This window comes from Anser cygnoides, chromosome 20, assembly GCF_040182565.1.
Source record: "Anser cygnoides isolate HZ-2024a breed goose chromosome 20, Taihu_goose_T2T_genome, whole genome shotgun sequence".
In the NCBI taxonomy this organism is placed as follows: domain Eukaryota; kingdom Metazoa; phylum Chordata; class Aves; order Anseriformes; family Anatidae; genus Anser; species Anser cygnoides.
Genome location: NC_089892.1, coordinates 5,474,059 through 5,493,364, shown reverse-complemented (window position 1 = coordinate 5,493,364; position 19,306 = coordinate 5,474,059). Strand labels below are relative to the sequence as shown.

General features: G+C 67.5%; 2 protein-coding genes across 2 annotated transcripts; both read right to left on the bottom strand.

Annotated features, from left to right (window-relative positions):
• QRFP (pyroglutamylated RFamide peptide) lies at window positions 1–1,765 on the bottom strand. Its single transcript, XM_048053329.2, has 2 exons — window positions 1,705–1,765; window positions 1–688 (listed from the first exon to the last, which is right to left on the bottom strand). Exon 2 carries the CDS (start codon window positions 686–688, stop codon window positions 293–295), a length of 396 nt encoding a protein of 131 aa, XP_047909286.2. The 5' UTR covers window positions 1,705–1,765; the 3' UTR covers window positions 1–292.
• A 711-nt stretch (window positions 1,766–2,476) lies between these two features.
• On the bottom strand, window positions 2,477–17,402 carry FIBCD1 (fibrinogen C domain containing 1). Its single transcript, XM_066980814.1, has 7 exons — window positions 17,224–17,402; window positions 11,950–12,426; window positions 10,924–11,083; window positions 10,174–10,310; window positions 5,812–5,908; window positions 5,323–5,502; window positions 2,477–5,077 (listed from the first exon to the last, which is right to left on the bottom strand). Exons 1-7 carry the CDS (start codon window positions 17,293–17,295, stop codon window positions 4,818–4,820), a joined length of 1,383 nt encoding a protein of 460 aa, XP_066836915.1. The 5' UTR covers window positions 17,296–17,402; the 3' UTR covers window positions 2,477–4,817.
• Between the last annotated feature and the right edge of the window lie 1,904 nt (window positions 17,403–19,306).

Below are 19,306 nucleotides of genomic sequence, written 5' to 3'. Positions count from 1 at the left end.
TCTGCCCGGCCCCGCTGCTCCCAGCACGGCGTCCCCAGCCCGGCTCAGGCCGTGTCCCCGGGGAGGGGACGTGGGGCACCCTCCTCTTCCTCCGCCGGGGCTGGGGGAGCCGGGGCAGGGCCACAAGCAGAGCGAACGTGGTGCCCCCCCATTTCCCCAGGGGAACCCCAGCAGCAGCCCCTCCGCGGCGTCCTTTGGTCCGAGCAAACCCAGGTGAGACGGCAGGAGAGGAGGGGACGCGGCACACCCCCCGGGGCGCCCTGCAGGAGGTGGGGGGGCCAGGCGCTGGCCCTCACCTCCCGAAGCGGAAGGTGAAGCCGCCTTTCTTCCTGCTGTAGCCGTTGAGCTCCTCGGCCAGGTTCCCCAGCGTGCCCCCGCGCTTCTCGCCCCCGGCCGGCAGCCGTGCGGGACCCTCCTGCCTGCCCGGCCGCCCCCGCGGGCCCCCGCGCTGGCTGCTGTAGCCCTGCAGCTCCCGGGCGATGCCGAGCAGGGTGCTCAGCTCCTCGCTTCGCCTCCGCTTCGGATTTGCCCACCAGCAGGGACCGGGGTCCTCGGCCACCACGTCTCGGCAGCTCGGCTTGAGCGCGGGTCCCTCGGCGGGGTGCCGGGGCTCCTGCTGCTCGCCGGGAGGGAAGCAGGCCCCCAGGGTCAGCAGGAAGAGGCAGGACAGCGAGTAGGGTGCTCTCATCTGGGGGAAGCACAGCAAGGGAGAGAGACACGGTAAATAACACAGCATCTTCGGGTCCTGTAGCCACAGAAGCTGCGTACGGTTGGCACACGCTTCCAACCCCGCTACGGGTGAGTATTGCCTGTCCTCGTGCTGATACAGAGCAGCCACCCCAAAATCTGCTGCAGCACCCACCCAGCACCTGCCACAAAACCTTGCTGGCTCCTCCAAGCCCGCGGGAGGGCTGCTCTGCACCCCCGTCTCCTTCCGACCCGCTCCCCTTGATGGCGGCGGCCCCGTGCTCCCAAATTCCAGCCCTCGCAGCTGCTGCCCTGGGCTGGGGCTGGCCGAGCCTTAGCGGGGCCGGCTGGTGGCAGCCGCAGCCGCCCGCTCCTCTTAGAGGCACCGCGGGGAGGACTTAAGTGCGTTCACCTGAGCAGCCCTCGGCTTCCAAATGCGCCGCTCCCACCCGCGGCGCGCCGGTAATGCCTGCGCAGGGGAAGGTGCTGGCCATCCCTCTGCTTTATGGGGCCGGGGGCACCCCGCTGGCGGCAGGGTCGGCTGAGCAGCGCGGGGGTGACCTTGAGCACCGGCAGGGCTCCTCCGCCGCCCCTTCCTCCTGCTGCAGAACCTCAGAGAGGGGAAGTGGCGTTTTTATTTTTTATGTTTTCTTCCCTTTTTTTCTTTTTTTTTCTTGCAGGAGATGTTGCCTTAAAATTCGCCGCCGGTAATGGGGGCTGGGGTGCCTGCTCCATAAAATGTGGGGCTGCTGTGGGTGCTTTGCTCTCTTGCAGCAGCCCCCACCGAACCCAAACCCAGCTCCCCTACCTGCCCCGCTTTGCTTTGGGGTGCCCCATTGCCTCACCTGCACCTTGCCACCGTTTTGGGCTCCCCCAGAGCAAAGCCAAACCGCTCCGGGAAGCCAGCGTGAGGTGCACCAACCCCATCCCCATCCCCAGACCCTCCTGGGGCTGCCTGTGACCCCTGTTCCCGGAGCCCTGGCAGCTCCCCGTGCCACGCGGCCGCGGGCCACTCACCTTCTGCCTCGGGCGATGCCCAGCTCCTGGCCTGGCCCCACTCTGCGTCCCCCCCCCAGCACCTGCCCAGACTGAGCCGGCCAGCGCGCTCCTCTCCCCATTAAATACCCGCGGGTGCTAATTGCCGCGTGCCCTCGCATACCAGAGGCCGGGAGGCTGGCGGGGAGGTGGCTGCAGAGGCGGCCGGGGGGCACGGGGGGGACGCTGATTAACGCGCCGCCTTCGTTGGCTGCCTCGTTTGGCGGGGAGGCTGAGCGGGAGCAGGGCTCTCCATTGGCTTGGAGCCAGCGGCGGCGATGCTCATGGGCAGCAGGGGCTGCTTGGGGGCACGAGTGTCCCCCACCCCTGGGGCTGCGCGTGCCCACCTGTGGCTGTTGAAGGTCCTGGATGCGTGTGCAGACCCTACAGTGTGCGTGGGCACCGGTGGAGGCTCCGAAACCCGCTCAGGATCTGGCCCCAGGTGGAAACACACCCAAGCGCCCTCCTCGGCCCCGGTGCCAGGACGTGGTCCCGGCAGCGTGGTGCCAGCGTCCCCAGCAGGGCCGGGATGGAGGGCGAGGACTGGGTTCCTCCTTCCCCGACGAACCACAGCAGCTCAGCATCATCTCCCCCTGGGCTCAGCAGTGGGCTCGGGGTCCCTGTGGGGTTTCGAAGGGCTGCCAGGACGGCGACACCAGTCCCTCTGGGGAGCTGGGACCCGCCCGATGTCACCGCAGGGAGGTGGCCCCGCACCACGAGGTGGGCACGGCCGCGTGGAGGCGGACACGCAGGGTAACGATGAGTTCCTTTTATTAAGGAGTTCAGAAAGTCCACACGGACGGCGCTGGACACCACTCACACACGATGGAGACTTCACGGCACGGCAAAACGACACGACCCGACGGGGAGGTAGGTGGCGAGGCTCCGGCCCCGTGAGCCACCCGCGCTGCCCCTTCCCGTCCCCAGCACGAGGCCGTGGCCGTGCCGTCCCCCTGCGTCCCCGCTGCCCCCCGGCCACCCCTGCCTGCCCCGCGGCGGGGAGGTGGCACCGCAGGAGCCTTTGTCCCAAACCGGGGCCGCAGAGCGCCGTGCACGTTCCTGGCGTTAATCCTGGGAAATCCGGCACCTCGGGTCGTGCAATTCAAACCAAACTCGTTGGGAGTCCTGGGTGAGACGGGCAGTTACACGGGGAAGTGCTACCAACACACTGCACACACGACGCCCCCTCCCCAGCCCCCAGAAGCTCCCACAATGGGGAGGCCGAGCACGGGCTCCGGGTCCTTCTCCCCGGAGGCAAACGCTATAAAACCGGCTACGTCTAATCCACGGAAATAAACGAGCTAAAAGCAAATTTGGGGCACGGCCGCCTTCCCTGCAGCCCCTTCCCGGGGATGCCGGGAGCCCCTCGGGAGCTGCTGGGGGGCTCCTGCCCCCCGTGCTGGGTGGGCAAAGCCACCGCGGAGCTCCCCAAATCGCCCTGGTTCAGGCACCCAGCCCGGCTGGCTGCCCGGGTAGGGATGGAGCTGGGCTGATGGCGGCTGCCTGCGCTCGCAGCTCGTCCCCATCGAGGGGGGGGAAATGTCCCTGGCAAAGGGCAGAGCTGGGGGGGGGGGGGGGGGCCGAGCACATCGCTTGTCCCCGCTCCCCCAGCGGGGCAGGGGGATGGAGAATCGCCTGGCGGGTGGGAGGGCTCGTCCAGCGCCACCTCGCAGGGGAAGGCTTAAAAAAAGGAGCACACAGGGAAGTGCAAAGCTGCCAGGAGGACGAGGCTTTGATCTCACGGTGCCTCCAGTCCCCAGGCAGCGGGGGCAGCGGGGGCAGCAGGGGCTGTCCTCCCCTCCTCGGGGTGCTCCGGCTGCGCTCCGCAGGGCAGGGTCCGGTGCAGGGGCTCCTCTCCTCATTGCTGCTGGAAATATCACAAAGGGTGCAAGGGTCCCGGCTTCCCCTTCCCCTCCCTGCTCCCGCACAGGCTTTGTTGGGGGCTTTCTTTGGGCAGAAGCCCCCCTGGAGTCCTTGCCAGAGCCTGTTCCTCTCCCTGTCACCCCCTGTGCCCAGGGGTTTGGGGTTGCTGCACCCCTTGGCGGGTCGGCGGCGCGGGGCAGAGCCTGGCTGCGGCTGCAGCCCCGTTATCAGGGCCCTGCAGATGCTAAGCCCCACTCAGGGCTGCTTTCCGCAAAACCTTAATGGGATTTGAAGAAACGAAAGGCTTTGAATATCTGCAGGTGCAGAGCCGGAGCGTGGCTCATCGGGGATGGAAATGAACGCGGGGCCCCAGGCCAGGGGCTCGCAGGGGGAGGTGTGTGCTGGCCGAAGCGGGGGGATTCGGGCAAGGTCGCAGCTTTTGGATGGAGAAAATCCAGCCTGAGTCCGAGTGGGTCCTGTCGGCAGGGAGGGGCTGCGTCGGGCAGGCAGGTGCCGGGAGGCGAGCCTTCCTCGCTTCCTCCTCCTCCTCCTCCTGCTCTCCGCTTCCCCGATGCCACCAAAACGGCTTCGTGCGGTGCTCGGCTGCAGGCGTCCGTCCCTGCAGCGCCGTGCCCGTGTGTTCGGGGTGTCCGTGAGCGGGGACAGGCGGCCAGCCCGGCTGCACACCCCAGCCCGGCGGGGACAGCGAGGTTTGGACGTGTCCCCCCCCAGCTGCAAGGACCGGGGATGGGCAGAGGGGAGCATTCGCAGGGCGGAGAAGGAGCCACAGGTGTGGTGATGCGAGCACAGGGGCTCCAGCCCCGCAGAGCCCTCCCCATCGCCAGCAGCACTGCGGGGGCTCTGTGGGTCCCCCCAAGTGGCTGCCAGCCCCTCGCCTGCTTGGCCACGCTGCTTATAGATGTCCGTGCCCACCGTGGGGACAAGCAGAGGGGACCAGCCTGGCACAACCACACAGCTCACCCCCCCCAGCACCTCTACCCAAATCCCCGCTGCACCGCAAGCGGCTTGGGGAGGGGGCACCCATCTCGGCAGGGAGTGGGGGGCACGGGATCAACACAGACACCTGGGGAAAAAGCTGCCGCCCCTGGGGGAAGATGCTCCCGAGGGACCCCGGGGGAGGAGGGCAGCCTGGGGTGCGCTGGGAGGACGGGGGGACGGGGGCACGGGGCGCTGGGGAAGGACAGGGGCTGGGGGGGAGCTCGTGCCATCCACTAATTCTCCTCCCGGACAGGCCGGATCTTCATCTCGGTGAACTTGAGGGAGTACTGCCAGCCCGTCCAGGAGGACCACTCGATGCCGTCGGCGTAGGAGCTGTGGTGGCCCTTGAGGTACTGCCCGTTGAGGTTGGAGGTGTGGCAGTTGCGGTACCACCAGGCGCCGTGGTAGAAGGACGCACAGTTGTTCTCCGAGTGGTCGTTGTCCAGGTCCTTGGTGGTGAACTTCATCCCGTTGTGCTTCAGGAAGGAGTCTCCTGCCGCAGGGTAAAGGAGCCGTGAAGGGCTCTTCCCACCCCTCTCCCTGGAGGAACCCTTGTCCCCGGGGGTCCCACACACCCCAGTGGGGTTCCCCGGTGCCGTACGGGGTGCTGGGGCTCACCCGCTGTGCCGATACCCAACAGCAGTCACTGTCCTGCTTCCAACCCTCCGCAGACGCAGACACAGTCCCAGCGAGGGGTTTTGGTGCCCTGCGGGGCCACGCACGTTCCCGACACCCTACCTGCCGTCCCCGAGTAGTCGGCGATGGAGACGGGGTACCCGTCCTCCTCGGGGTCGACGGAGAAGAGCCCCACGCCGAAGCTGCCGTAGTGCGCGAAGGCGGTGCCGTTGTCGAAGTCCTCCAGGTCGATGCGGAGCTCGTAGGTGCCCTGCACGGTCAGCACGTGGATCCGCTTCAGCCCTGCGGCGGGGGGGGGGGGGGGGGGACAGGGTGAGCACAGGGTGTATCCAGGGGGGGTCCCCCGGGAAAGGGGCACAAGGTGGGATGCAGCAGCTCCCCCCCCCCACCCCGCCCCTGCTCCACTGGCCAAAAGCGCGCACGCAGCTTGCAGGCAAACAGCCCCGCCACCTCCCTGCCTGCTGCTGCCCCTTTGCAGCCACCCCATGTGTCACGTCCCCCCCTCCCCCTCCGTGGCCAGGCAGCGTCTGGGGGTTTGGGTTCAGCCCTGTGTGCAGGAAATCCAGCCCCGGGGGGCTGCCGCCCACCCACCTAACCAGTGCTCTCCCGTCAGCTTGCCGAAGCCGTCCCGGTACGCTTCCCAGCCACGGAAGAAGTTCACCGAGCCGTCCTCCCGCCGCTGGAACACCTGGGGAGACACGGGGGGGGGTCAGCTGTGGGGTGCTCCGAGCCCAAGCTGCTCCCGGCCGTGCTGCTCCTTGTCCCGCTGCCTCATTAGGCCCGGGTAAAAATTAAACCCTTCCCAAATTAAACCCTTCGGGCTCGGTTATTCTGTAGGGATGCTGGAGCGAGCAGCTCCCAGGCGATGCCGGGTCATTACCCCCCGGGGACAGGGGGGTCACTTCAAATAGGATTTAACTCAATGCCCCCCCGGGATGTGGAGCAGAGCTCGTGCCTCAGCTCTCCGTGCCGCCCAGACCTGGGCCAGCTCGGGGCTCAGCCTGTTTTTTTCTGTCTGGAGCCACCCCTTTTCCTCCCCCGTCTGCTCACCAGCGTTTCACGCCCTGTGCGTTTCATCCTCTTTTATCATTATTTTGAGTTTGATTTATTGACAGCAATCCAGAAAACGCTGCTCCGTGTCCGACCATTTGAACGTAATTAAGCCTCCAGCTCCAGATTAATTGCATTAAACTTGGCCGCCCCTGCCTGCCTGCGGGGGAATCGAAACTGGCAGGACGGCCCCGCAGCGCTGCGCTCCCCTGGGTGCTGGGGGGCTCGGGGGGGGTTGGGGGAGCTGCCCGAGGCTGAGCACCTGAGCATCCAAGAACCCAGGCTGGGCTGTCCCTGCAAGCAGTGCCACCTCTCCAGGATGCTCCTGTCCTTCTGTGGCACAGCGCCATGGCACGTGTGGGATTTTACCCCCCCTAAAATGGCCACCGCATGTCCCGGAGCTGCTCTCCATGGGGACGGACCCCCAGCTCCTGCCCCCCGTGCGGTTTTGGGGCTGGGCGCTGACGGAGACGCCTTGCGCAGGTGCAGCGCCATCCTCGGCGCGGCGCGGCGCTGATCCTGCTGTACTTACCTTCTAGAATTAGAGCCTTAATTTTTATCCCCGCGTTGAGCACTTGAGAAGCCGCGGCTAAGCCCGTTAAAGGGGCTTTCTGGGCGCTTGGCAGGCGAGGGGGTGGTGCGGCTGGCTGGGGGCCCCGAGCTGATTTTCCCTGGCCAAGGCTGGCTCCGAGCGCTGCCGCGCGGGGAAGGCAGCGGAGGCGATGCCGATGCTCCCGTTTAATCGGCTTTGACCTGAGGTTGTAAATAGGCCAATTGCCCGAGTGGTGCTCAGGAAAGCGTGCGGGACACGGCTTCATTAGCTGAGCCTCGGCACGGTGCGGTGATTACCGAGGCGCCTGCAGCTTAGGGCTGGCACGGGGCTCTCCTGGCACCAGAGCAGCCCTTGGTGCCCCACGATCCCCAAAATTGGCTCCGAGAGTCTCCAAACTGCCTTGCACCCTGCGCTGGGAGGGTGCCAGAGCTCCTGCAGCTTTCTGGGTCTCCTGCACCCTCCTCTGCACCTCTTGTCCCTCCTGCTGCATCCCTGGTGCGCCCACCAGGCAGGGATGCGCTGGCTTTTGGTGAGCAGCTCGGGGTGCTGCTGCCGTCCCGCTCGCTGCCGTGCGCCTCCCGCAGGGGGACGCTGCAGGGGGGACGTGGGGACAGCAGCGGGGCCGGGGGCTGCAGGTGAGAAACGGGCTGGGGGCGCAGCATCGCTGCGAGCAGCGCGGGCTCCCTGCTCTTTTCCTCCCCATAAAATATGCATCGCCCCCTCTTAAGCAAAAAGGATTTCCTTCCCCGCTTTAAAGCCTAGGCTGAAATATTCATCGCCCCAGCTCGCTGCCTCCTCGGGTCGTTGGGAGCTCACCGGAGCAAGGCAGACCCCGGAAAGGCACGGGCCCAGAAAAGTGAGTAAAAATAAAGAAAAAAGGAGCGCCAGCCTCTGCCTGCAGCCAGGCTGGGAAGCCTTGGTGCTGCAGCCCCGGTGCTGCTGCTGCGAGGTTCGGTCAGCCCGCGGGCATCACTGCAATTAAACCCCGCACTAAGCACAGGGCACGGATGTTCCCGCTCACCGAGGGACAGAGACCTGGCCATGCACCGCAGCTGGTGGCAGAGGTGTCCCCGAGGCTGGTGGCACACCCAAAATAACGTCTTCCCCTCTGCCTCCACCTTCGTGCTGCCCTGCTGACAGCGAGTGCCCCCCGGTGCCGCCAGCTCCCTTTTCTGCCAGGATCTACTTTTCGGCTATGTAAAATACATGGGAAACAGCCCCAAACTGCTTCCATCGCTCGCGCAGCGCCGGGGACGGTAGGGAGTGGAAAAAGCATCCCACGTCCCCTGGGTGCCCAGCCCCGGGCTGGATGTGGCCGTCACGTCGTGCCGCGGGGAGCAGAGCCGTGGCACGGGGAGCTGCACAGAGCTGCCCTGGGGATGGGGAGCGAGCGGGGACCCTCGGGGCGAGGGGACGTGGTGGTGACCCCGTGGGGACGGGGAGATGCTGGGGGGTGACCCCGGCTGGGTTTCTCTCCCAGCGGGGCATCGGCACGGCTCTGCCCCTGCCCTGTCTCCGCAGGCTCCGAGCCTCCCTTGCAGCCTCGGGCTTAGCTCAGCAGCTCCCAAGTCAAAATTGATTCAGCTGCTTCCACCCACCCACCCACATGCAAATAAGCCCAAATGTCAGGAGTAATCGCTCCGGAGGAGGAGGAGGAGGAGGGGAGGGAAATTTCCCAGGCTCTGCACTACGGCACCCAGCTGGGGCTTACCTGGAGCCCCCGTGGGTGCGTGCCCGTGGACCCCGACACATCCCCAGCCCCATGGGAGATGAGTGGGACGCTTCGCCCAAGCCCTGGGGGTACACCTGTGAGCCTGCACTGCAGAAAAACCCAGAGAAAGGGAGGCAAAGCCGGGCTGGTGCCGTGCCTCGAGGCAAGGAGCCAGGGCGAGCGCCCCGCTCCTCCCTGCTCCGGGTGCTGCGGCCCCAAAGCACCGGGACTTCGGCTCCGTGGTCCCCAGCTGAGGCCAAGATGCGTGGTGCTGCCTGGGGTAAAATCATTCACTTTGCACCCTCCCCAGCCCAGCTGGAGCCCTCCCAGCTGCAGCAGCTTTAAATAAACCTCTGAGTGGCTGTCTAATCACCTTGAGCTGCTCTTCAGGCAGCTCCTGAGTGTGTGGCTGGGGGAGGCTGTGTGTGGGGTTTTGCCAGGACCCCCTGCACCTTGGGAAAGGAGCGGGTCCCCCCTTTTCCTTCTGTGAGCCCCCCAGGATCCAGGGTCCCTGTGCTGTGCCTCGATTTCCCTGCTGGAGCTGCTGCTATGGACCCGGCTGCGCATGACAGGTTGCTCCTGCCTGGGGTGGGCTCCGGGCAGAGCGAGGCCGAAGGCTCATCAGCCCCCCGAGGGCAGGGGGGCTAAGCTCCCTCCTGGCACCGCTCAAAGCTGCTTAGGGGAAGCAGATCGCGGGGATTTATTTCCTAGAGCGCCCAGCTGGAGGGGCGTGGGGCGGCTCGGCTCAGCCAGCGTGTCCTTGGGGGGAGGCTGCCTGCCCCTGCGGTCAGCACCCTTGGGTCCCTGCGGGGTGGCACCCTGGCACCCCTGGCAGTGCCCCCCTGGGTGGGGGCACCCAAGGGGACCTGGCTGAGGAGGGTCCCCGGGTCGGGGGGGGGGTGTGATTGCGTCCCCCTGCCCGCTCCGTGCCGCATTACTGCGATTTCGGGGCTGTCGCGGCGTTGCAGCAAAGCGAAGTGGACAAGGCGAGTTAATCAGTGGTGCAGGCGCCCTGGGGTGCCCCTTTGTCAGCTGAGGCGAAACGAGCTGGGGCTGGGGGCGTCCTGGGCTCTGGAGGGGGCAGGGAGGGCACGAAGCCGTCCTCTGAGCTTCCAAAAAATGGTGCAGAAAGCCCCGGTCAGCCCCGATGCCCTTTGGGCAGGGGCTGGGGGCTGTTGGCTGTGACAGAGGGCAGAGCAGGCGTTCGTGGCTCCCAAGAACATTTCTCCTGATGTCCTCTGGCCTCATCTCGGGCAGCACAGTTTTGGGGGTGCTGCCTGAGCACCCCGCTCGGGTCTGCTGGCTCCCTGCTACCTGGTTTGCCTTCACTGCCATGTTTTGCCCTGCTCCCGTGCGCCGCATCCAGCAAAAAGCTGCGCAGAGCCCAGCACGAGCTCACACCGCCCAGCAGGACGCGGGGACAGGGCGAGCACAGCCGTTTGCCCCGTTGTGTCCCATCCTGGGACCGGCCCTGCTGGGAAGGACGGGCTCCATCACGGCTCTATCACCGAGCTCCAGCCCCAGCAGTGCGTCCTGAGCCGGTGCCAGGTCCCGTTGCACAGCCAAGCCCCGTCCCCCAAGAGCGACGTCTCCAGCCCACAGCCCCCTCGTCCCCACGTGGGGACGTCGCCCCGCTCACCGTCCAGCCGCCCCCGTCCGTCGTCATGTCGCAGTAGACCTGGAAGCCCGAAGGGTCATGCGTGGGGAAGATGGAGTAAATCCCATCCTCTTGCTGTCCGCTCGCGTAGATGTCAAAGCAGTCTCGGGGCCGGGAGCCTGGAGCGGGGCACAGGGATGGGGTGGGAAAGAGGGAGACTGGTTAATTAATGAGCTAATTTCATGGCTTGCCATTTCTTCCAGGCTCTCGACCGTGCTGCCAGCTCTCATTGCCTCGCTCTTCCCATCCTCTCAGGCAAGCAGTGCTGGGGGGGACACAGCCACCATGGGGCAGGGACCGTCCCCAGGACCCCTGCGATGCCCAGGGCTGGCGGGTCCCAGCTGGGGAGGAGGGAGCCAGAGGCAGCCGCAGGCAGGGCACGGGCACGTGCTGCCGGCCCCGGGGCCATCTCAGCCTCATCCCAACCCACGGTTTGAATGCCATGGAGGGAGAAGGGTCACTTCTGCACGTCCGTGGGGAATAGGCAGAGGTAAAGTGGCTTTTGGGCTGGCTTCGCAGGCTGTCTTAGGGACAGCTGGGGGCTGCACGGTGAGAAACCCATCCCGGGCACACCTCCCTCCTGCCCAGGTCCCCCCACCGCACTCAGTGCTCTCCAGGCTGGGTTCCCCCTCTCGGGTTAGTTTCTCCCTCCCCTTTTCCCAGTCAGGGACATGCCGAGGGCCGCCCCGTGGCAGCACCCTCTCCCCAGGCAGGATGAGGACCCCGTCTCACCGTTGGAGCAGCCGCGGGGCCGCGCTCCCCGGGCCGGGGCTCGCTGCAGGTCGGCCTTGAGCCGGGGCCGGGCGCCGCCGCGCTCCTTCTGCAGCGTGTCGAGCACGTCGCTGACGGAGCTCACCAGCCGAGCCATGTTGGTCTGGCTCTCCGAGAGCAGCTGCAGGTGAGGGGGACACAGGAGGGTGACGAAGCGTGATTAAATGTGATTTAGGCCCCCTTCTACCCGCAGCAGAGCAGCTCCTCCGTCCCCATGCAGCGAGGATGCTCTGCCCGCTCCCTCGGTTCCCCAAACACCTGCAGGCAGCAGCGCCACCAGCCAGGGCGCGAGGTGGGGACATGAAAGCCACAGCATGCCCCAAGCAGCCCCTCGGGTGCTTTCCAGCCTGGCGGGGTCTTCTCTGGGCTGGAGAAACCTAGCCCCCGGTGCATCGATGCAAGCGGGCACAAGGAGCATCCATCCCTGGATGACCTGGGGGAGCCGGGGGTGGCAGCAGGAGCCGTGTCCTGAGCCAGCCTCTGGCTCTGCCTTCCCCCGAGGTGACCCGGCCGGGAGAGGCAGGCGAGGTGAGGGCAGGCGGGAGCGGGGCAGCGGAGCTGAGCCCGGCGGCACCGAGCGAGCGGCTGCAGGAGGTGACAGAGGGACGGGCACCCAGCCGTGAGCAGGACCTGCAGCATCCTGGCAGCTCTGCCCTACCCAGGTAAGGTTTTGGTGCCATCCGGGGGGGGGGTTGGGACTGTGAATTGGGCAGGGCAGAGGGGCAGTTGGTGAGCAGGGCTCTGGGCTGGTTATTGCATGAGCAGGGAGGGGAAATCCCCCCCACCGCCCGCTCGGCTATGCCCAGAGGTGCTGAGCTACACCTGGAGCAGGGAGCTGGGCACGGAGACCCTAAAAGGCTGCAGATGTTGTTGCATCAACCCCAGCTGCTCTCCGTTGGAGCTGCTCCCTCCACACAGGCCAGGGGCCGTGCCCTACGAGCGTGGGGCCAGCCAAGTCCCCAGGCAGCGCCGCGGGGCTGCACCCACCTGGATGAGCCTGCCCTGCTCGCCCTGCAGGGCGCTCAGCTCCTGCCCCATGGCGCTGTGCCCCTTCTTGAGGCCGTCGCAGTCGGCGCGCAGCTGGGCGGCGTGCGTCAGCAGCTTGGCCACCTCGTCGGCCACGGTGACCAGCAGGGCCTTCTGCTGCCCCTTGGTGGCCTTGGCCTCGGCGTCGTGGTCGGAGAGGGCGCGCAGCAGGGAGCTCTGCAGCCCCTCCAGGCGCCCGAAGCTCCCCGCCTGGTCGGGGCAGTTGGGGTCGATGAAGATGTTGATGCGGGAGCTGTCGGCCTTCTCGATGGTGACCAGCGCGTTGGCCTCCTCGGGGTTGGTGCTGATGACGGGGGGCGGCTCGGTGCTGGGCGTGTGGTAGTGGTTCATGAAGAGGATGGCCCCCGTCACCGTCACCGCCAGGAGGACGGCCACCGAGAGCAGCACGGTGCACAGGACGTACCCGCAGCTCATCCTCTGGGGACACACAGACAGATGCCATCGGGACCCATCTGGATGGACCTCAGGACCCATCCGGACCCCCCCATGCCCCTCAGGACGCCACGAGGTGGGTTCAGGCCCTCAGGGGACAGGAGCTGGGCTCAGCCCCGGGGCTTACACCCGCTGCAGAGCGCTTTTGGCCCTGTGCAAAGCCCGGAGGGGGGCTCTGCCTTCGTGCCCTGTTTTTGGGCAGGCAGTCCCAGCAGGGCACCGGTCTCCCTGGGGGGAAGAACTGGGATGAGACCCCCCCAGAAGACCCCCTGGGAGAAGGGGGGGGGTGGCTGGCACCTAGGGGACAGCGGAGAGGCCAGGCTGTGGGCTTTTCCTGAGGGGTGGCATTCTGCATGTGCCTTGCATCCGTGCCCATGGGTTGGACCCGCACCTCTGCGACAGGTCCGGCAGCGAGGGAGGTGACGTTGTGCACCAGAGGGGGGGGACACAGGGACCCCAGGGACCCCGGGGAGCCCTGTGGCCCTGCCAGGGCTGGAGGGGCACGGGTGAGATCAGTGAGCAAAGCTGCTAAAACCGCCTGGGAGACGGAGGTATGAAATAATAAAGAGAGTGAATGGTGCCGCGGCCGCGTGCTGCCGCTCACATGTTTTATTTAACAGGCGATGCTCAGCCAGAACAGCCCCAGCTCCAGGGAGGTGCGTGCGGGCTCCCTGCTGCCCTGCGCGTGCACAAATATGGGGAGAAACGGGGAAAAAAACGCCTCCTGTGTGCCCTGGAGCGGGGACCTGGGGAAAGCAAGGGGGTGAGAGGTAAGCACGGGACGTCTCCAGCTGGAGCCACGCTGAGCACCGCGGGGACCTGCTCCGAGCGAGGAGCTCCCTGCTCCAGGGAGCCCCACGTTCCCATCCCCTTTGCACCGTCCCTGTCCCCGGAGAGGAGCAGAGCAGCTCCCAAAGCCCTCGGCTCACGGCGAGAGCCTCTTCTTGCACGGCACGGAGCGCGACGCTGTCAGCGCGGAGGGCGCGAGCTGCCACCCGCCCCGTCAGCTCCCGTCCCCCCCCCCCCCGCCTCCCCCCTTCCCATTACACCTGCGGGACAGAGGCTGTGATTTTCCCCTGACCCCAGTCGCAGCTGTCACAAGGAATTGCAGGGCTGCCAGAAAGCCGCCTATTCGCAGAGACAAAGACTACTTTCTCCAGGAATGAGAGGAAAATTGCTGCATCTGCAAAGATTTCCCAGGCCCTGTCCCCTCCCGTGCACATCTATCTGGAGTGACACCTTCCTTCAAGCACCCTTCACTCACGCTCCTGCAACCATTTGCATTAAGGTGACCCCCAGCTGCGGCGGATGGGGAGGGCCCGGGGGGGGGACACGGCTGCCCCCCAGCCCCAGGGGATGCTCCGGGTTTGTTCCCCGGAGCACGGGGTGAGGCTGGCGATGGGAACGGCGCTGGGCTGCGTGGGAGCCACCCCGCGGGGAGCACCTTAAGGAGGCAGCCCCAAAGCCTGCTGTGTGCACTAGGAGGAAATGTCACGGCATTAAGGGGAGTTTTGGCAAGGTGGGGGGGGGTTGCTGTGTGCTTGTACACGGGGGGTGGGGGGACAGGGACCGGGGGGGCTCATCCTCGGAGTGTTTCTGCCCACGGGATGGGGCAGTGGGAGATGGAGGCAGGAGGTGCCCATCGCTGGCAGCCCCCTGGGGACAGCTGGGACCCGTCCCCTGCGAGCACGGCAGCCGAAGGACGGCCGCTGAGCGGAGGCACTTGTTGGGATATTGGGGGACCTGCGGGACGAGCTCTGCACCCGCCTGTCCTGCACGGGGTTGCTCCCGACCCCGCGTCCCCCCCTCATTGATGTCCTGCTGGGACAGGCTGCGACCCCCGAGGGAACCAGCTGGCAGTGATGGGCTTCAACCAACAACGCCACAGGCATATATACGATGTGCTGCTTCCCACGGCCACAAATCCCACGTGGGCTCCGACGCCACGAGCCTGCGGGGCTGCCCAGGAGCTGCACCCCGCTCTTCTCCAGCCTTCGAGCCCCGACACCGCGGGGCAGTGGGGGGGGGACGGGACACGAGCCCTTTGCAAAGCAGCCCCTCCGCTCACGGCCCCGCCGCACCGAGCGGTGACAGCGTTACAGGTCCCCCAGCATCTCGCTGGCAGGTTGTGTTACCTGGCAACCCGCGGTGGGGAGAGGAAGGGAAACTCATCCGGCGGCACCAGGAGCGCTCCCAGATGGGTGGGGGTCCCCCGAGCCCCCCCCCTCGGCAGTGAGCCCCGGCTCCCAGCACAGGGTCCTGCAAGCGCCACGTCCCCCAGGGCTCCGAGGGCTTCTGCTGTCCACCGTGGGGCTTCGAGCTCGTGGATCTTCTTGCTGAGGCTTTTGGGCAGCTGTAGGGCATCCCTCTGCTGGACTGATGGACACCCTGCTGGCTGGTGTCCCCCTTGCCGTCAGGCTGGATCTCCTCATGTCCCCAAATCGCTTCTTCCTGAGGAGCGAGCGGAGCTTCTTCACCTGCAAACCTGCTCTGGGTGGAGGTGCGTGAGGCTGCGGTGGTGCCAGCCCCTGCTGCGCTCCCCGGGGGCGCAGAATCCCGCTGGGAAGTCGGGCACCAAGCCGCGGAGGAGAGCGAGGTTTGGCAGATGGATGGAGCCGTGGCGGTGCCCTGGGTGCCCAGGGCGGCCTCGTGTACAGATCCCTGCAGCCGGTGGCCTCCGAGCTGACGTCTGATGGCAGTGGCACCGGGAGCAGTCGGAGCAGACCCGCTGGTTCCCTCCTGTGCCAAGGCCGAGCCCAGTTCTCTGCATGCTGAGGAGCAGCTGGATGCACGTGGAGCACGGAGAAGACAGCCCCACAGAGCTGGCGCCGAGGATCCTTCTCCTTTTTAGCCCTCCGAAGGGCTCAGAGCACCCTGGAGAGCCAGCATGGAGGGGGAGCAAAAGCTCCCGCGCCCCAAGCCCTGGCCGGTGTCTCCACCCATGGCCACCGTGCCTATGGGGTGGTCCCGGCAGCACCAGTGCCCAGCACCAGCCCAGCAAGTGGCCGCACTGGGCGCAGGATGCACCAGCTCCAGCACACGCAGCTGGAGCAGAGCTGCAGGGAGGGAAGGACAGGAGCTGGCTTGTCCCCAGGCAGCCGGTGTGGAGATGGAGCCGAGGATGGAGAGCGGTGCTGGGAGAGGCTGAGCTTCGCTGTGGGGCTGCTCTTTGAGGAGGAGGCACCCTTTGCTCCAGCCAGCCGCCGCTCTTTGCTGCGGGCTCACCAGGCAGGGCCACGGGGAGAGCTCTGGGACAGGGGCAGCGACTGCTGGGGGCTCCCCGTGTGAGCCGTGCCCCAGCTGGGTGCAATCCAGGCCCCCAGTGGTGCTTCTCAGCAGGGTTTGCATCAGCCAGCCCCTGCTGCTGGGGCAATCTGCAGCCCTACCACCCCCTGTGCTGCCGGGTCCTTCTGGCCCCAGAGGAGCCCCAGGACAGCGAGGGCTGTTCCATCCCCACCCAAAGGCACGGCTTGCTGCTCAGGCAGCTCCTTGTGCGTCCCAGCTGCTTGTCCTGCTCTTCCCCTGCCCGCCCAGGCTGAAGCAGCCTCGCTCCAGCCCCTCTCCTCCCCTCTTCTGGCAGAGCTGCTCCCCGTGGGGCGCGGGGCTGTGCTGGGGACGTGTCCCAGCACCCCGCTGCTCCCTGCCCATCCCAGCACCCTGCTCTGCTTCTCACGGACACGGCACAGACCTGAATCCTGCTACCTGCTCTCCTCCGTGCTCGCAGCCTGCTGCTGCTGCTCCTACGGCACGGCGCGGGGAGAGGAGCAGGCTGGCGAGCGCGCTGGAGCTGCCTGGCTGCGGGTGAGCGCGCAGGGACGGCTCTCTGCTGGAGCCTCCGGGAGCTGGGAGCAAACTCTGCCTCCTCTGCAAAGCCCAAACAGCTCCGGGCTGTGCCGTCCAGCCCCGCGCGGGGCCAGACCCATCGAAAGGCAAGGGCGAAAAGCAAGTGACAGACGTGGGGACGAGCGTGCCACCACCGCGCCTGCTTCCCCGCAGACCCTCTCCGGGCAGCGGGGTGCGGAGGGAAGCCAGATGATAGAGGCTGCTGCTGCTGCCCCACTGCTCCCGGCTCCATCCCTCGACTCTCGGGCAGGGTCGGGCCCATCTCCCTCATTTCCCCCGGCCCTTTGCAGCCCCGCTCGCCCCCGCACCGCGCGCCTTCGCCCCCAGCCCTGCCTGGCGCGGGGTGCGAGGCAGCCACGTGCCCCGGCCGTGCTTCCCTGCCTGCCCCACGGCTTCGCGCTCGGCTGGGGGGAACCGACACACGCGTGGCCGCTGGTGCGAGTGGGCACGGGCACCCACGCATCACCCTGCCCCGCACCCCGCCGGCCCGTCCCCCCAAAACCTGACCGCCTCCGGAGAGGGAGAGGCAGGAGAGGGGCAGGTTGGGGGGGGCGGGGGGGGGGGGGCGAGGAAATGAAGGCAGGCGGCTGGCTCTGGCTGCAGCACGGCCGCCGAACCCCCTCCAGGAGGTGATTTCGGAGGTGATTTAAACGGCGTGTGACGGCCCCGGAGCGTTCCCGGCGCACGGAGGGATGCGCCCCCGGCTGGAAATAAAGCACCGCGGGGGGGGGGGGGGGGGGGGGGTTGACGGCAGGCAGCGAGCCCGGAGCCTCCCTTTGGGCTCTCCCCGGGAGGAGGATGCTCCCCCAAGGAGGGGGGGGACCGGGAGGGAGCCGCTCCCCGAGCGGGGCTGCCCCGGGCGAGAAGTTGGGGAGGGTCCCCCCCCCTCCCCGTCCCGCCGCCCCCCCCCCGTCCCGCCGCCCCCGGCTCGCCCCGTACCTGCGCTTTCTCCTGCTGCCCGTCCTCAAGTTGCGAGGCTCCTCCCATGGTTTTCCAGCGCTCGTTCCCCATCGCGCCGCAACTTCGGGCCAAGTCCCCGAGCCCCCTCCCCGGGCGCAGCCCCGCAGCCGCCGCCGCGCAGCCGGAGCGGGAGGACGGGGGAGGAGGAGGAGGAGGAGGAGGACGGGAGGAAGAGGAGGGAGGAGGCCACGGGCACGGACGCGGGGGTGGGTCTTCCCTCCCGGCAGCCCCGCCCGCCCCGCTCTCCCCCCCCCCCCCCCTCCGGCCGTGGGCAGGGGGCAAAGGGGCGAGCGGTGCCCCCCCCCACCCTGGGGTGCCCCCCCCCGGTCCCACCGCTGCCCCCCCTCCCCCCGGTACTGCCCTGGGGGGGGTGTCTCCTCTGTGTCCCCCCCCACCCTGCTCCAGCCGCTCCGGAGTCACTCCGGATTGAAGCCCCCCCTCCCCCCCCCCCGGGCCACCCAGATGTGCCGGCACAGCTGGAGGGGACGCTGCAGGTAAGGCAGGGGCTTGGAGCAGGGTGGCGGGGGGGGGGGGGTTTGGGGTGCCTCCTGCCCCCTTGGGGCTATGGGGGGGGGGGGGGTGCAGGTGCTGGGTGCATGGCCCCCCACCCCATTTCCAAGGCCACAAAGCTGGGGGCAGCAGCTCGGGGGGCTCGGTGCCACCCTGCCCCACGGCGGGGGGGGGGGGGGGGCTGTCCCTTAGGGGGTCTGGGCAGAGCGGGGAGCATCGGCATTATCCCCCCCTGCAGCCTTGGGAGCCAAAGGGGACCCGTTACAAACCCCTGGTGCCGGCTGGGGGGGGGCAGCAGCAGGGCCCCCACCCCCCCGGGGCTGCCCACCGAAGCACCGCGAGCAGGGCGTTTTGCCCAAAGCCCGGCGTTTCCAGCCCAAAGCGGCAGCGCCGGCCTGACTTCCCGCCACCTCTCGGAGCAGGGCTGTGGGTTTTTTTTCTCCTTCCCGTACCCTCGCGGCACCTCCCTTAAATCTTTCATCCGCCGGTTGTCTGACCTGCGGGCAGGAGCTGCTAAGAGCTTCGGAGGGGCATCCTGAGAGCACAGAGGGCTCAGCCCTGCGTCAGGCCGGCTGGGGAAACGGGGGGGGGGGGCTGCTCCCTCCCTCGCTGCCGAGAAGCCCCTGGAGACCTCTGAGCAGGGGGGGCACAAGGGGAAGTGCCCCGCAGGCTGGCGGCTCGAGCCGTGGGTACCCACGTGCCCGTCGTCCCCCGGCCAGGTGCAAATCCTGCCCGTGGCCCCGGTGCAGATTTACCGGGCGCTGCTGGTGGCTGCAGCCCGGCTCCTTCCCCGCCGGTGGCTTCTCAAGGACTCCTCGCTGCAGCTGAGGCCGGGCAGCTCGCTACGCCAGTGACGGGTTCGTGCCCCCCCCCTCCGGTAAGCAGAGAGGCCCCGGGAGGCTGTTAGAGCCGAACTCCGAACAATAAAAACTTATCATTAAAAAGAAATGTGTCTTGGCTTCATGTGGCCTGGCAGCGTGGGGAGGAGTGATTCAGTGGCTTGTCAGCCCTCGGTGTTAGGCACGGCGAGCTGAACAACTGGACCCTCTCCAAGTCCAGCAGCTCATTTTCTGCAGAGGGAGCCGGGGCTGCGCGGCGAGCTGGCGTTTAATTTGCAGTCCAACATACCTTGACATAACCCCCAGCGTCGGCCTGGGTGCTGGCGTGGGGCAGGGTGCTCGGCAGCCCGACGGGTTGGGTGCCTGTGAGGGTGCGGGCGCAGGGCGCGTGGCTCCCCGGTCCTCGTAGGCGCGTGTTTTTGGGGAGCCCTGCCCGTGCACGAGTGAGGGGCCGGCGGGGACGCTGGCCTGGCTCACCGCTGACTCACGCCGAGCTGTGTCACCTCGTGTCACCCGTCACGGGCTCTGGCTGGAGCTGTGGCGCTGGGGATGCGGGAAGGGGCGTCCCGGCCGGCTGAACCCCCCGGCTCCATCCCCATCCCCTCCCCGAGGCACAGGCCTGCAGCTCCTTCACCCCGGCTCCTAACGGGGGGCACTGCATTTATCCCCAACATTTCGTCTTTAAAAGCCTGCCCAGACAAAAAGTGGCCCCG